The sequence below is a fragment of the Vigna umbellata genome, chromosome 7 (assembly GCF_029865625.1).
Source record: "Vigna umbellata cultivar VRB3 chromosome 7, Vumbellata_1.0, whole genome shotgun sequence".
Lineage (NCBI taxonomy): Eukaryota > Viridiplantae > Streptophyta > Magnoliopsida > Fabales > Fabaceae > Vigna > Vigna umbellata.
Genome location: NC_142171.1, coordinates 25,827,728 through 25,843,197, shown reverse-complemented (window position 1 = coordinate 25,843,197; position 15,470 = coordinate 25,827,728). Strand labels below are relative to the sequence as shown.

Below are 15,470 nucleotides of genomic sequence, written 5' to 3'. Positions count from 1 at the left end.
GTTGACTTGATAAAATAAGTCTGTAGTCATTTGAGAAAATTGGTATTCAATTTGACATTAAAACATGTTTTTGGACCAAGCTCTGAGTTAGGAATATCACTTTGGTCATTTGAATAAGCCTTTAGTTCATCATATCAAAGTTGGGCTACTGCAAGTTTTCTGATATGGTGTTGAGCTTCAGTTTCACCACTAAGCGGGCCAAATGTTAATGGTCTAATGCTAAGCGGTGATAGGGCACCGTTGAGCGCTAGTTACCACTATAGGTATGGAATTAAATTTATGTTAATTCGCTGAGTGAGAGGTTGTTTGAGTTAAGCGAGATAAAAATGCGAAAGTTTTGGCCTAAGTGCTAGACCTAGCGTTGAGTGCTCCCTAGTATGAAGCTAGTGATGTTTTCTATGATTTTCTTATTCTTGCTTGTGTTTGAAGTGGTTTATATGGATTCCATGCATGCTTATTTGGAATTTGTTTATGCTTCATGGATTGTAAACATGACTGTTAGTATGAATGATATGTGATGTGATAAGAATTTGAAGGAGAAGTTCTTGTAATGGTTTCAAGTAGTGTATGTATTGATGTGAGGATTCTGTATTGGGAGTTATCGTGACACTCTAATAATCATTCAATCTCAAGTTGAGAAAGATGAGATATATCGTGAAGAGTAGCACGAGATCTTAGTTTATGGGTTTTTCCTTGGCCATATATGGTTGACGGACTAACCTTGTGTATGGTAATTTGGGTTGACAAGTCGTTCCACCACCATAAGTGCATAACTCCCAAAGTTTGACATCAATACATATATATGAATGGTCAAGTCTATAATGAATGATTGTATAACTTACGATTGATTGATATAAATTGTATGTGTCAATATCTTTGTTTCTGTTATATGCTTTCTCTTTTTGGTAAATTAGATTATCCTTCTATCTTTGTCTTTTTGTATGTTAGTCTTATTTTTTATAATGATCACCTTAATAGTGTGAATAGAGAAAAATGTCTTTGTTGATCATGTATTGGATGGTGAGGGTGTAGAAGAATAGGATAATATACTTAATTAAGCTTTTAATTCAATGTAATATAACTCTTAGTATTATAATATCTTTGTATATATATTTTTGTGTTATAGTTATACCTGTAATAGCATCATGTAGGTTTCTTTAAGTAAATTACTTCTTGTTATTGAATGTGTGATTAATTTCTATAATAGATAAGTACTATTACAATGAAAAATTACAAAAATAACATTGATGATATAGAAAGAAAATAAATACGTCAGTCACTTAATAGTCACGTTATCCCGTTAAAAAGAATTAACAATCATTAACAAATATAAATCTATCGATGATTCAATAAATCATAAAAATTTATTAGAATTCAAAAGTTATCAAATAAAAGTAAAACATAATCAACTCTCTTTAAATAATAGCAAATGTTATTACTTAAGTTTAATTAGTTTTAGAATTAAAAAAAATGAAATGGTATTTATAAATTTAATAATATTTATCAACAATTATGATTATATATAAACAAGCATTCATTCCGTGCAATTCGAAGGAGACGTTAATCAATTACGTGATTTTCAGGACAAAATTAATTACACAGGACACTGTACTAGTTTAGATTAGGTAAAGTTCCAAAAAAACTGGTTTTGTGTACCGTTCTCAAGTCACAGACATGCAATCCTCTTCTTCCCTTTACCTCAGCAAGTCCTCCTTCACCACACACCTCCACCTTGGCTTCAACCACACCCTCTCTTCCACCCACAATTCCCTTTCCTCTCTTTCCTTCACCCTCCTCAAACCATGTTCCACAAGGCTCATAACAGCTCAGGCTCACAAGTCCAACAATCACAAGAGGAATGGTCCAAAAGGGGGTGTGAGGGTGAGGGGCAACAAGGAGAATGTGTGGAGCATTGACAATGAGCTTGCCAAGGTGGCTTCTTCTCAGAAGGAGAAGAGGAGGAAGAGGAGAGTGGTGAAGAGGAAGGGGGACAAGAGTGGAAGGATCATTGTCTCTGGGGCTATGTTGGTGGAGGTTGAGACTGTTCTTCAGACTCAGGTACCTTTTTCCTTATCTGGGGTCTCTTTAAATTTCTAATATTGATGTAAAGTTGTTAGCTTTTGGCTTGTTTGGGGATGAGAATTGATGTGGGGGGTTGGAGTTGGGTAGGTTTATCGATGAAAATGGGACCTTTGTTCTTTCTGAAACTGTGATTGAATTCGTGAATGGTCTGTATATGCATATGAATTCTGAGATTTTGTTAACTATGTTATATTCGTGGAGGTTGAGAATGTTTTTCAGTCTCAGGCACTCGTTTTCTTCGTTGGGTCTCTTTGAATTTGAACTTCTGACACAAAGTTTTTGGCTTTTTGTCCAGGGAAGAGAATTGATGTAGTGATTTGGGATTGCGTAGGTTCATGGATGAATATGAAACTTTTTTTTTTCTGAAATTGTGCTGGAATTGTTGAATGAACTATGAATGTATATGAATGTATATGAATGGTGAGATTCATGTTAACATGAAAGGAACAAACAATTAGTATATGATTATAGAAACATGAATGGTGGTTGGTATTTTATGCTTGTGGCTTCTCGGTCAATAAAAAAATTGATGATTCGGTGTCTTACGACTAAATACACTCGTATTATTGTGCTTCCATGAGGTATAGATTATTTTCTCTACTCCTAGTCCTTTATATTGTGTGTTTGTTCTAACTTTGATAGAAGATGGCGACATTGTGTGAGGCTGTAGCTGTGGACTAGAAATTGATTAAGTAGGGTTAAATTGAATGTAATGAATAAGTCCTCGAGATCAAGGTCCTTGGGTGATTTTGGTGAATGGTGTCCAAAGGATATATGCGAACACAAGTAAATTTATTCAAATGAATTAATAGGAATCATTTAACGTGATGTATGGTAATAAAGGTAGCTGTGTTTCTGGCGATAATTAACAGGACATGAATCACACCAATTGGATGAAACAAAAGTGGTTTTAGATGCTGTGTGAAGTCTAGTATTTTCATTTATTTTTGGTATAAGTGGTTAGTTTTGTTCAAATTTCATGTCAGAAAGTTTTGCTTGGAACTTCTGTTTATCTGTGTAGCAGAATAATTGAGTTTTGATAGTAAGGAATGCTCATATGATGTTTCTTCCATTTCAAAACTTTTTGGTGGAAGAATCTGTGAGAGAGTAAATTCCATCAATTATTTTATTAATAAAATTGCTTCTATTATTGTTATCCTTATACTTTATTGTATGTATATGTTTTCTATATCTGTGCTAAACTGTAGACATGATTCTATTTCAAATTGCAATGAACATTACACTGACAGAGTGGACAATCTTTAAGGAACCGGTGATAAAACCAGTTTGGAATACATTCGCTAGCAGTCTCAGCGGAATATGGAAGGGTGTAGGTGCTGTGTTCTCTCCCATAACAGCTGAAATGGAACCAATGGAAATAGGTAGCAAGAATGAAAATCTATATGACTGCTATACTCTTTCCCGTATAGAGGCAGTACCATCAGTTTCAGGTGATCGAACGTCTCAAATCCAGAGAAAGGTTAACTGGGTGACTTTGAACCCTTATGGCGAAATACAACAGCATACCAAAGGAATCAATGTAACCAAAGACAGAAAGCACAAAACCGGAGAAAATGTGACAAATCGCACTTTGCCTACATTTGAATCCTTTGACCTTAAAAGGGGTGATGTGATGGAAGAAGATGTCATGGGCTGTGAACCAGGCCTTGTTTACTTTGAAGTAAGATTCCTTTCATGCTAGTATAAATTGATTAGTGGAAAGTGAGTTATTATTTGATGTATGTCGTAACTTTTTGAAGTATTTATTTTGTAGTTTTTCTCAGTGAACTATTATGGTCCATATTTCACATTTGTCACTTTTTTCTTTCCACAATTCCTCCCATTTGGGTCATTTGCTATAGCTAGATTACTCATTGGACTACATTCACAGTAACTGTTGTGGACAACTTTGTGTAGTTGCTTTAGGTTTTCTGGTGCAATTCAAAATTATTAAACTAGATGAGAAATAATTGGTCTGGTCTTGCTGACATATATGTCAACTATTTTGAAACATTTACCATATAATGTTTAATATTGCTAGAGTCATGTGTATCAATGAACTATCCTAAATCATATGATAGTTTGTTTATGTTCGTCCATTTGTATTTCATTGTTACTATGATTTATAAACTTCAGGATGGCTCTTATTCTCGAGGTCCTATGGATATTCCAGTGGGTGAATCCAATGATACAAAGTACTATATCTCACCAACTTTCAAGTTTGAACAAGTAAGTTTGGCATGCTTCCTACAAGATATCATATTTGTGGATATTTCCCTCATTTAAGTTACTATTAACACTGATCATGCATTTGTTAATTTTGCCACAATTTTACCTTTTCCAGTGTTTGGTTAAAGGCTGCCACAAAAGAATCCGAATCGTCCATACCATAGAATTCAGTAATGGTGGTTCTGACATACAGATAATGAGAGTCGCAGTGTATGAAGAAGAATGGTCCAGTCCTGCTTCCATCGATGACCTAAGGTATTTGTGCTTTGTTTACATGTGTACAAGTTTGTGAGTATGACACTTCTTGTTAACAAGAAAATACATAAATCATAGTCATGGAAATATGTTATTATTCCTTCTATTATTGTGTATACTTAGAATCAAATTGTTAGTCTACCAATCAGCCTATCGATAAGAAACTAGAAATCATAAGCTGTAAATATCCTTGCATTATATATAGATGAAAAGAAAATCAAAGAAGGCATAAAAAAAGATAAATGGATTAAGTTTCTTTGATATATAAGATTAACTTATGCATAAGTTAAAATTAGTTTCTGGAGAAGTTAAAGAGAGTTTCTGTAAAAGTTGAAGGAATAAGATTAAGTCATTTTACCTTCATATTTTCTGTTCCTACAAGTACTTACTGTGAAGTTCATCACAACAGATCATGACAGTTCAACATTTCCTTTGTCTTCAAGAAAGTGACTAATACCTGCTACATTTGGAACAGTGATATGGAGTTGGATGTGAAGCCATTGTCACAAAGAAAACGAACCAAGCCATCAGATTTGACAGGGTCATGGAAAGTCTTTGAGATCAGTGCGACTCCGGTATACGGCGAGGAGAGCATGGCCGAAGAAGGAACGGAGACACCGTATGTGTACCTTTGTACAGAAAATCTGAAGAAGAGGAACCTCCCTGAGAACACGAACTACTTCGGCGAAGAGGAGCGGCTTGACATGCAGGATGTGACCATTCTGTGGCTTCCTGGAGGTGTGACATGCTATGTTGACATCAACAAGGATGGCATTCTTTGCATTGGAGTTGGTTGGTATTCAGATGAAGGGATCAATCTTGTGATGGAGAGAGACTATGGTTTGGATGGAAAGCTTAAAGAGGTGAGATGGAAATCAGAGGTGAAGAGAAGGTGGTCAAGTCCTCCTCCCATTGAATAAACTGTGAGAATTAGATGCTTGTAAACTTTTTGTTGCATGAGAAATACAAAGAAAATTCAATGGTGTATACCTAAATCTGAGTACAATGATGTTCAAGAGAATGGATTGCATGTACATTTTTACCATTACTTGTCATTTTGGTCTATTTTGCTGATAATTTTCTTTTTCAGTGAGCTTTGCTTAGCTCATTGCAATGGTTTGTTTATCTTAGATTATAGCAAGATGGGTAAGGTTACATTCATGGCTAAATGAAAAAGGGTTTATGTATGATGTGAAATCACAGAGTTTATACATTTCTCTTGGTTAAAAATTACTGTTTGACATTTTTTTCCTTAGTTTGCTTACAAAACCAAAATTAAATGCAATTTGACTTTTGATGCTTAAAAATAAATAGTACTTAAATTAATCATACTCAAATTGAAATCTTCAATATTTGGATATAGCTAGTATAGACTTTGACCATATAGTTAGGGTTAGAGTAATAATTAAAGGATGAATGCAATTTTGATTTCCTTACAATATACTTAATCAGCTACTTTAGTCTTTTTGTGTGTGATTTCAATACTTATTTTATTTTTATTTAATCAAGCTTTAGACCTGACATTAATTTAAGGTATTATTAAGAAATAATTTGATAAATTAAAACGAAAAAAAAATAAAGATGAAAACATAGTTGTGATAAATGAATTTGGGTATGAAACTATACGTTTTAGATTGTGATTTGAAATTGATTTTGAGAATGCTTTAGAACTCGTGATGTATGAATGAATTTTATGAAAATGTTTTCACCATAAAAAATATGAATGTTTGAGTAAAGTATAAAAATATTGCAAATACATTACTTCTTTAATATTTTCAAGTAGACTGTATAGTGATCTAAAATAAAAATTTATAAATATCAAATGTTGTAATGTACATTTTTAGTGTTGATAGCAGCGAAAATGTTATGATTAAAACGCTTTAATATGGAAAATTATATATATCAAATACTTTTAAGTGCATGTTTAATTTTTCATATTTTTGTACAGTAAGAGATCGTGTCAATTGTCCAAGGAAAATGAAAAGAATAATTCTTAAAGTCCAATTAATCACATCTTTTATATCAACTAAAATATAGTGAATTCAGGCCAACATAATAAATTATAACCAAACCTAAATTACACATGATAAAAAAATAATTTTAGACCAGAGTAAATGTTTATGTTTATGTACTCTTTTACTCCATTATTCGTAGCACACCATTCTCCATTTGATTTCAAAACGCATAAGCTAATTCTCTCTTCCCTTGTACATATGTTACTCTCTTCTACAACAATACTGCATTTTCAAAAGTAAAATGACACGTAAATATTATAATTTATCGTCAATTGTATATCACCAAAAAGAAAAATTATACATAAAGTCTACAATCTACAATATGTTTTTAATGACTTCCAAAAAATTCGTTAATAAAACAAACTTATAATTTAATATAAAAATAAAACAGTTTTTTAATAATTTGAAAACAAACAAACATATAAATACATTAAACTTTGTTTAGATTAATTTTTTTTAAAAAAAATAAGAAAAATAAATAAAGAATAGTCTAAACCTATACTAGAGGATGACAATACTCTAAATAAGATGATGGGGACTTTACAGTAATAAAAGAATAAATAAAAAAAAACATGTCGAGAATATATACAACCATCAACAAGTACAGAAATTCTCTTAAGGGTAAACCACCTTCATGTAAAAAGAAGTTAAAACAACTACTTACACTTTATGAAACAAGTCTTAGATTGCAGCAGAAGCTGCTGCAGCCTCTGATCTGATAGCACGTTGCATCATCCTTTGCTTCCTAAGAGAGTCGTTTAATGAGTCAAAGAATTGATGTCTCAAAACATCTTCAGCACTAAGTCTATTTCTTGGATTAACTGTTAGACACTTGTCTATCAAATCAAACAACGATTTCGGGATCTGTTCAAGAAATTCTGGTCTCTTTGTGTGAGTTTTGCACCAGGCTCCCAAGTCACATGACTGCAAGTATCGCTCATCAAGTAACTCCTGCAATAGAGAGAATATTATCAACTAAGTTGTGTAATAGGCAATCACAATTATTTTGCTTCCTTTACCATAAGATTACAGTATTTTAGCATGTGCATGGTAATATATAAATTTTTATTTTGTTTAACTAAAATATATTTTGATTTCTAGAAACATTTTCTTCAAATGCAGATGAAAAACATTTTAGTTAATATTTATATATAAAAAGGGGCTAACAATTTTACTCTGTAGTTATCAGAATTCAAAGCTATTAAACTAATTTGATTAGAAAAATACTAAAGTTTAAAGTAACTTTTGACAAGCAAGATCATCTTCAAATATTACCATAGAATTAATTTGACATTTATTTACTACTACACACTGTACAATTTTACTAATGAAGTTTAACTAATAATCTACTGATACAAAGATGGTGGTTAAAGAATTTAATAGTGTTTGAAATCTCAAAGAAATAAAAGAATATTTCATTTATAAATATATTTTGAGCAAAAGTTAATAACATAATAATAAATATTTTCATTGACTAAGATTAATTCAGTTTATTATTTTCCAATTCTATCAAGGAATATGAGATCATTACCTCAGGAAAAGACACTTCACGGTCATGTAGCTTGGCCACTTCCCAAAACTCTTCACTTCCCCGCAATTTTACAATTTCTTTTATGTTCCTGAAACAAAACTCAGTTAGCAAGAAAAGACTAACAAACAAATCATAAGAAATGAATTTGACAAGTGAGTATTACTGTTCCGGGTCGCCAGTGAAAGGAGTCTTTCCTATCACCATGTAGAGTAGAGTAACGCCAGCTGACCAAATATCAATCTTATGTCCCTGATGCTGAGATCTTAACAAAACCTGAAGAAAAGATAGACCCTTTAATTGAAACTCACTGAAAAACAAAGCTTTACATAATTACAAAGCATACCGAAAGTAAGCAAACTTAATTATGTTGCATATTTTGTTTCCTATAAGCAACTGAAAATGGCACTCCCTATGACAGCATATTATCCACATTTGGATCAACATAAAATTGAGCCTCTAATTGGGTGAAAAGATATGCAAGTCAACGGAATTGACAGCACGATCTTACCTCCGGTGCACGGAATCCTTTGGTTCCAACACATGAACCTTCTTTTTTCTGTTTTCCATCTCCTGGAAAACACATCAACAGTTAATATACTTAGGGGACCAATAACAGTCCTCAGAAAGAAAAATGGTTGTAATTAGAGTCATACCTTTGCTTCTCAATACCGCACCAACTGTAGATGAATGCAGAGGCATTGGGGTAATATGAAAAATCTTGCTATCTACTCTGCTTGAGGGAGCAGTAACTCTTTTCCTTTGAGAGGAAGGACCTATTATTGAACTGTTGTTTGTATATTTCATAGTATTCACAAAGCTGATAAGCTCCTTTCTTCCGTGGGAAGGTAAAGGTTCCCTGAGCCTCTCTGCAGAAGCAGTCCTAGTGCTAGCATCTCTAGCAGAAGTTATACCCGAGCCGTCTGTTCCTTGTGCTCTAGAAAAACTCCCACCAACCATGTCGGGACCATTTTTCTGAGGACCAGTAAAAGCCTTTTGTTTCACATGCCTGTTAAGTTCAGAATAATTCTTATAATCCGCCAAAGCTCTTTTATTGGATGTTAAAGACTTGCTGCCTCCAAGATTCTTGCCTCGGACCAAAGGAGCAGAACGAGAAGAAAGAGAAACATTATGGGATGATGCAACCAGGTTGGGTTTTGATTTACCTGAAATACGCAAATTAATTAAGCGGATTATATATTATGAAGAACATAGACAGTAAAACTTAGCAAAGAATATTTGAAAGAAAAAAATTTTTATTTAGATAAACTTCTGTAAAAATTAAAATTAACTTGAGAAAAGTTAAAATACTATTACAAGTACTTATAAAAAATATAATCTAAATATAATTGGGTGGTGGAAAGAAGAAAAATGTTATGTATGATCTAAGAGTATGTCATCTTTAATCTTGAAATTAACTAACAAAGTAACCAATTAATCACGCAATCTTTTATTTTATTAAAATTACAAGTATCACGAGAAAACCAAAGGAATCTTACTTCCAACTTTGTTCTTATGCTTCAAATCCTGTAGAAAAAATATGAACTCCATCAGTGTCAAGATTAAAAGAATCATGGTCAATACTCTTGACAAGAAGTGAAAAGAGAAGCACCTACCATGGCTAGGTTGAAATCAATAAGGTAACCTCTGCTTTGCTTTCGAGAGAAAAGGAAGTTTCCAGGTTTAACGTCTCTGTGAACAACTCCCTACATTTTAAAGAGTTTGAATTTCTCAAAACAATTATACTAACTGTCCTTTTTAAAGTCACATCAAATAAATAATAATTGTGCAAAGAGAAAATACCTCTTTGTGCAAACAATAAAGGGCCCTGAACAGGCAATAACCGTACCATTGAATCTGTAATAAATCAATTTCCTTTTTCAAAACCTGCAAATTGAGAAGGAAAATTATCTTCATTAAACATGAATGTAGAACATGTTAGAGAATTTGAATGAACCCATTAAATTAAGATTGAAAAAGACACAATATGTTGCATATCTTTTTCCAAAACCTAAAAAAGTAAAAACAAGCTCTATTAAAAAGGAATTACATAAAACATCTATGAGCTAAGCTAATCAACCTAAAGTTGGGAAAGGTTAAAAGGGAAATTCATGAAAAAAATTAAAATGTACGAAGAAAATATAAACTTTACAAAGTTTCAGCAATTACCTCAGGTCTCTCGTGCTCAACATGCTCTAAAACAAAGCATTCGGTATTGTTATTTTTCAAAGAACCTTCGTATCTTATTATGAAGTTTTTACCACTGTAACATGAGAAAGAAATATTAACAAATAACAGAAAGCATTGTGACTTAAATATAAAAAAAATATTGTACTCTTGTGTCTTATACTTACCCAAAACGCTCGAGCATATTCCGTTCAGTAGTTACGTGATTTATATGAGCATTACTATGAGGACCTGTAAAATCACACGTATATATTGGACTATCAATATCAATATATTAAAATCCATTACGCCAATTATATAGTAAATTAGTATAAGTATAGTAATACCGAAATTATTACATACAAGAGAATAGCATCCAGTTTCTATTATAAGTGAGAAAAATGAACGCAAGAGACATCAACTGAATTGAAGAAAATTATGTAGCGTCACTTTCTAGTATTCTGCAAATAAAGGACACTTCCCCCATTTTACTTTTTTGATCGTAACGCACAGACACATAATTAATATAAAGGATAGGTATCATTTACATTTTATTGCAACCCGTTTTCCATCTGTAGTTCTTTGAGCACGGTAAACAGTGCCATAACCACCTATATGAAAAAAAAAATGTCAGCAATTTAAATATTTTTTTTTATCAAAAAGGAAGGAAAGAGGCCAAATACCTGAACCTTCTTCTTCCTCTATTGTAAAAGCTTCAAAGGATGGATATGTTTTTTTCTCCACCTGATTCAGAAATACAATGAACCTCTAATCAAATGGTCAAAATGATACAAAAATGCACAGGCTGTCAAACTACAGGATACCTTAGTAGTAGCGGGAATATTTTCTGCCTTATTCTCTTTATGATTTTGCTTCCTCGTTGCAAGTTTCTGATTATTTTTAAATTGATCAACATTTTGTGGAACAATATTACATTTGTTGTTGGCTGGTGACCCTTTAAGAATCTGTGACTTGGGATGTAGACCGTTCTTCTGTCCCCCCTTTAATGTGTTAGAAGATTTCAAAGGCCGCTTAGGATTTAAAGAGGAATTAGCTCTTTTATAAGTTATTATGTTTCTCTCACCCTCCATTGTTTCTAAATTTATTGCAAGGCATGAGTTCTTTTGTTGCAAACCATTAGTTAATTCTTCTCCACAGAGTACAGCATTGACCATCTGAGTAACATCTTCCTTGTCTCTATTTGAACCAGTATCAATAAGCCCCTTCTTTGAACCACTTTGCACCTCATCATCTTCATTAGATCTTCCTGGTAGATTTTTGCATACAGTACTTTCACCCGTACCACTTGCTACATGAGTAATACTATTTAGTTCAGTACTGTCATGCGTAAAAGCATCAAAACAATCCATTTTCTTCCCAAATCCAAAGCTATTAACATCAATGCCGTTCTTGCATACTGAGGGTTCTAACATGGCACGATCAACACGGAGATTACATGCCATGAATCTATTTACGTCCGCTAGCTTTGGACTGTTTAAGTTTTTGATAATTGGTTTAGAAACCTCTTCATTAGACATGGTTGGGCTGACATCATGCCTATGTTTAAAATTTGGCATCAGATAACCTGAACATTTTTCATTTTTATCAACACGCAAGGGGAATATAAAATTCCCACTACCTATATTCTGTGATTCAAATTTTATTATAGGGAAGTTTCTTCTCATCAGAGCCTCTGCAGCATCAGCACAACTCTGCACACAAATGAAAAATTCCAGAGATTGAGACCAAATTCAGCACTCAGCAAGAAATACAATGATTTTGCTAAATAAAAGATATATCACTCCATAAGAATGATTAAAGATGAATCTTTTTAAAGAACAACTATGTAGTTACTATTACTTACTTATAATAACTAATGAGAAATAGACTATAATTAATATAAAATACTTTTTCTATTAAAATGAAAAAAAGACTTCTCTGATTATTATGATATTTAATCTTTCAATTGATTTTTTTTTTCATAAAAGACGAAAGGTATCCAAACTATAAACTAAGAAATTGATATTTACTTCTTCGTTAATATTAATATACTAATTAATAACAAGCATTTATTTTTATAGTTTTATTTTCCATCTGAATCTAATGCATCCTAAATGCAAGAAAATGAGTGTCCCTGTTAAATTTCAAAGACACACTAGCTAAAGTACATTAACCATGTATAATTTATCATTCAAACAAACTCTATGTACATACATGCCCGCAACAAGTCTAAAGAGAACCAATATATATACACAAAAACTGAAATTTACCAACAATACTAATGCCAGAACATCTCAAATAACATTACAATATCACTTAACCTAATTTGATTAAAAAATGTTAGCCTGTTTGATTTTGGAGTTAAAACAATTTTATGTAGCTATCATGCATAAATTACATTACTTCGAAATAAATTTTAAACAAAAATCAATATTACAAATTATGACCTAAACACAGGTTCTATTTCTATTTTATTCTCCTGACTATATAATAATAGTTCAAAATGCAAGAAAATGAAATCAAAATTATCATTCCACGTGGGTACGACCAAGCAGAAGCATTAGTGCCTTTAGATTCGTATAAGAGCCTCTAAGTTTTCACTGAAATACAACCTAATGTGATTTTTAGATTGTCAAACAACAATTTTGACAATCTATTATACAAAGGCAAACCCGGTAATCATTGACCCCCCAGCCTAAATGGTGGTATCCCTGCTTTCTTCAACTGATTATTATGCCTCCTATAAATGAATCCCATGCTTGATCAAGCTACTCTCATATATCACAGGCACATAACAGTCAATCAAAATAACTTGTCCCAAGTGCATATAACAGTCAACAAACAGCAACAAAACTTGAAACTATCAAATTTGTCATTAAAATAAATACAAGGTATTTGCTATTTTTTTATAATGTTCACCTTATTAGATGCAGTACTAATTTGTTGGTAGAATCAACATAATTCAAACCACTTCAAAATTACTTTCAAGCAAAAAGATTTCTCGCACACAAAATGAAATAAGAATGAGAATGAAATACCTGGAAAGATATTTCCCGAATTCCATTTCCAATTGCTAACCTTTTGTGTTCTATTCCATCTGCTATCACCAAAATTTCAATCAAATCAAATTAATCATAAAAAACAGTAAATCAAAATCTTAATTGAAAAACATTTAGAGAAATATACCTTCCGCCGAGTCGAACAACAACTTGCGTTTCCTAAAACAATGCTTTTGCCGTTCAGGGGAGAGACGGACAGAGAAGAAGCTTCCAAGTGCAAAAACCGCACTAACAGAGGGTGTGACTAGTCCATTGTCAGTAACAGAGAGGGGTGAACCAGGAAGAGAACTGACGTAGCAGACAAAGTCCGGCGATGCAGCAAATAAACGACACTCTGCGGCGAGACGTGACGGATAGACTGCGTGGCCAATTCGGAGAAGGAGTGCAAAGAGATGCCATGATTTCTCTTCAAGATCGAGTTCAAATTCACACTCAGCCATGGATCCAGATTCGGATCTCTGCGTGCAATGCAATGTGGTGCTGGTTTGGAGGAAGAGAGAGAGAGAGAAGCGGGAAGAGAAAGAAAGAAAAGAGTGTTTTGATTGGGGGTTTTGTGTTTGGACAAAGTTTCCCGCTTCTTTTTGAGAAAGAATCCTATGCAGACATGAAAACTGAGGCACACCTGTAACCCCAAATGCTAACAGTCCGATATAGTGATAAACATAAGTAAGAGTAAAATGTTTTCTCAGTTTTAATCAGCTTTTCAAAATTATAAAATAAAACTGATCTTGGTTTAAAAATTATAATAAATTATGGTAGTAGATTATAAGTTTTAAATTTGAGTTCTATAAATTTTTTCATTGAGACTGTAGTGCTATAATATAAATAAAATTTAAGATCTAAAATTTTAGTGTAAATTATGTGTTTTAAAAGCAACTTTTCTAAAATTTGTTCAAAAAATATTAAAACATGATTTTACAACACTTACATTAAAATAAAAATTATAATTGGATTTTTATATAATACTAAGACAAAAAAATTACATTACGTGTGCATTTAAAGAAATATAAGAATTTAAGATAATTTAGGTTTGTATTAATTAATTGAATATTTTACTACCAAATTAGAATTCAAATTCCTTTGGAATAAAATAATTACCTTTTACTTTAAAACATATTTAGGTTTGTATTATTGTTTTTTATTACAAACGGTAATATGTGTAATTTTAGTTCTTGTATTAATTATTGTTTATTATTAAATTATTAAATTGTAACTATTTAAAAATGTGTTGGTATTAAGAAAATAATAGTTAATTTAACACTAAAAATGTAAAATCGTAACCAAAATAGTTAAAATGATAAAAATATTTAAATTTATAAGAACTAGATAATTATGTAATCACCTTAATATAAAAATAATAAAAAATTGTTTAATCAATTTTTATTTCTACAATAATATATATATATATATATATATATATGTGTGCGCGCGTGTAGATTTAAAATATTTATTAATATATTAAATAATAATTTACATTTTAGTATTAAATTAATTACAATTAATAATAAATTTTAAAAATTAGCATAAAAATAGAGCATTAAAATTAAATATGACTATGTTCATAAAAGCTTAAAATGTGTTTTAGTTTAACAACGATTCATACATACACATTTAATTTTAATATAATGTATAACTCAATTGTAAATTTTAATTCTATAACCATCATACCAAATATTACATTCAACATACAATAACTACTAAATCTCAACTACTAAATCTTGAAGAATATATAATTTCTAATTAGAACAAATATTTTGTATATTTAACCATTTATTTCAACATTACAAAAACATTATGTAACATCCCAAAATACAGTAATTACCATAAATCAGAATTAATTACCATTAACAGTAAACACTGCAGTCTTTATAATTAACAGAGTTCAAAAGCCGAACGGCTTAAGGTGCAGAATTACAATATACAAAACGAAATCAGTGAAAGCTAATAACGAACGGTTTTACAAAATAAAATAACCGAACGTATAAACCAAAAGCGGACGTCCTAAACTAGAAAGAAAAGACGGACGTCCTACTACTCCGCTTTCACTTCCACTTCAACTAAGTTTTCCTCCTCGATAACGTCTTCCAGAGTTGTCTCGCCTTCTGCTCACATCCACACGGATGATCATTGCAAGAC

General features: G+C 31.8%; 2 protein-coding genes across 3 annotated transcripts; one reads left to right on the top strand and one right to left on the bottom strand.

Moving 5' to 3' along the window:
• Nucleotides 1–1,618: 1,618 nt before the first annotated feature.
• LOC124826540 (dihydroorotate dehydrogenase (DUF3598)) lies at nucleotides 1,619–5,614 on the top strand. The gene is made up of 5 exons (XM_047299373.2): nucleotides 1,619–2,058; nucleotides 3,350–3,763; nucleotides 4,219–4,311; nucleotides 4,427–4,566; nucleotides 5,042–5,614. Exons 1-5 carry the CDS (start codon nucleotides 1,675–1,677, stop codon nucleotides 5,484–5,486), a joined length of 1,476 nt encoding a protein of 491 aa, XP_047155329.1. The 5' UTR covers nucleotides 1,619–1,674; the 3' UTR covers nucleotides 5,487–5,614.
• A 1,029-nt stretch (nucleotides 5,615–6,643) lies between these two features.
• LOC124826541 (Protein kinase superfamily protein) lies at nucleotides 6,644–13,865 on the bottom strand. 2 transcript variants are annotated; one of them, XM_088093998.1, is made up of 16 exons: nucleotides 13,462–13,865; nucleotides 13,314–13,375; nucleotides 11,100–11,987; nucleotides 10,959–11,019; nucleotides 10,824–10,886; nucleotides 10,464–10,527; nucleotides 10,279–10,372; nucleotides 9,913–9,996; nucleotides 9,726–9,815; nucleotides 9,609–9,636; nucleotides 8,766–9,275; nucleotides 8,621–8,682; nucleotides 8,276–8,385; nucleotides 8,113–8,200; nucleotides 7,246–7,532; nucleotides 6,644–6,803 (listed from the first exon to the last, which is right to left on the bottom strand). In XM_088093998.1, exons 1-15 carry the CDS (start codon nucleotides 13,772–13,774, stop codon nucleotides 7,263–7,265), a joined length of 2,787 nt encoding a protein of 928 aa, XP_087950124.1. In that variant the 5' UTR covers nucleotides 13,775–13,865; the 3' UTR covers nucleotides 6,644–6,803; nucleotides 7,246–7,262. The 2 variants fall into 2 exon arrangements, with proteins under 2 accessions (XP_087950124.1, XP_047155331.2); XM_047299375.2 differs by lacking the exon at nucleotides 6,644–6,803 and having other exon boundaries at nucleotides 7,062–7,532; nucleotides 13,314–13,372.
• Between the last annotated feature and the right edge of the window lie 1,605 nt (nucleotides 13,866–15,470).

What these genes read in the sequence shown, in the direction of transcription:
- LOC124826540 (XM_047299373.2), top strand. Translation starts at nt 1,675, where the DNA reads ATGCAATCCTCTTCTTCCCTTTACCTCAGCAAGTCCTCCTTCACCACA. An exon ending in CAGGCCTTGTTTACTTTGAA is followed by an intron (nt 3,764 to 4,218) that starts GTAAGATTCCTT and finishes TATAAACTTCAG; the next exon opens with GATGGCTCTTATTCTCGAGG. An exon ending in CAACTTTCAAGTTTGAACAA is followed by an intron (nt 4,312 to 4,426) that starts GTAAGTTTGGCA and finishes TACCTTTTCCAG; the next exon opens with TGTTTGGTTAAAGGCTGCCA.
- LOC124826541 (XM_088093998.1), bottom strand. Translation starts at nt 13,774, where the DNA reads ATGGCTGAGTGTGAATTTGAACTCGATCTTGAAGAGAAATCATGGCAT. An exon ending in ATATTCCCGCTACTACTAAG is followed by an intron (nt 11,020 to 11,099) that starts GTATCCTGTAGT and finishes TTTCTGAATCAG; the next exon opens with GTGGAGAAAAAAACATATCC. An exon ending in TTTATTGTTTGCACAAAGAG is followed by an intron (nt 9,816 to 9,912) that starts GTATTTTCTCTT and finishes TTTAAAATGTAG; the next exon opens with GGAGTTGTTCACAGAGACGT.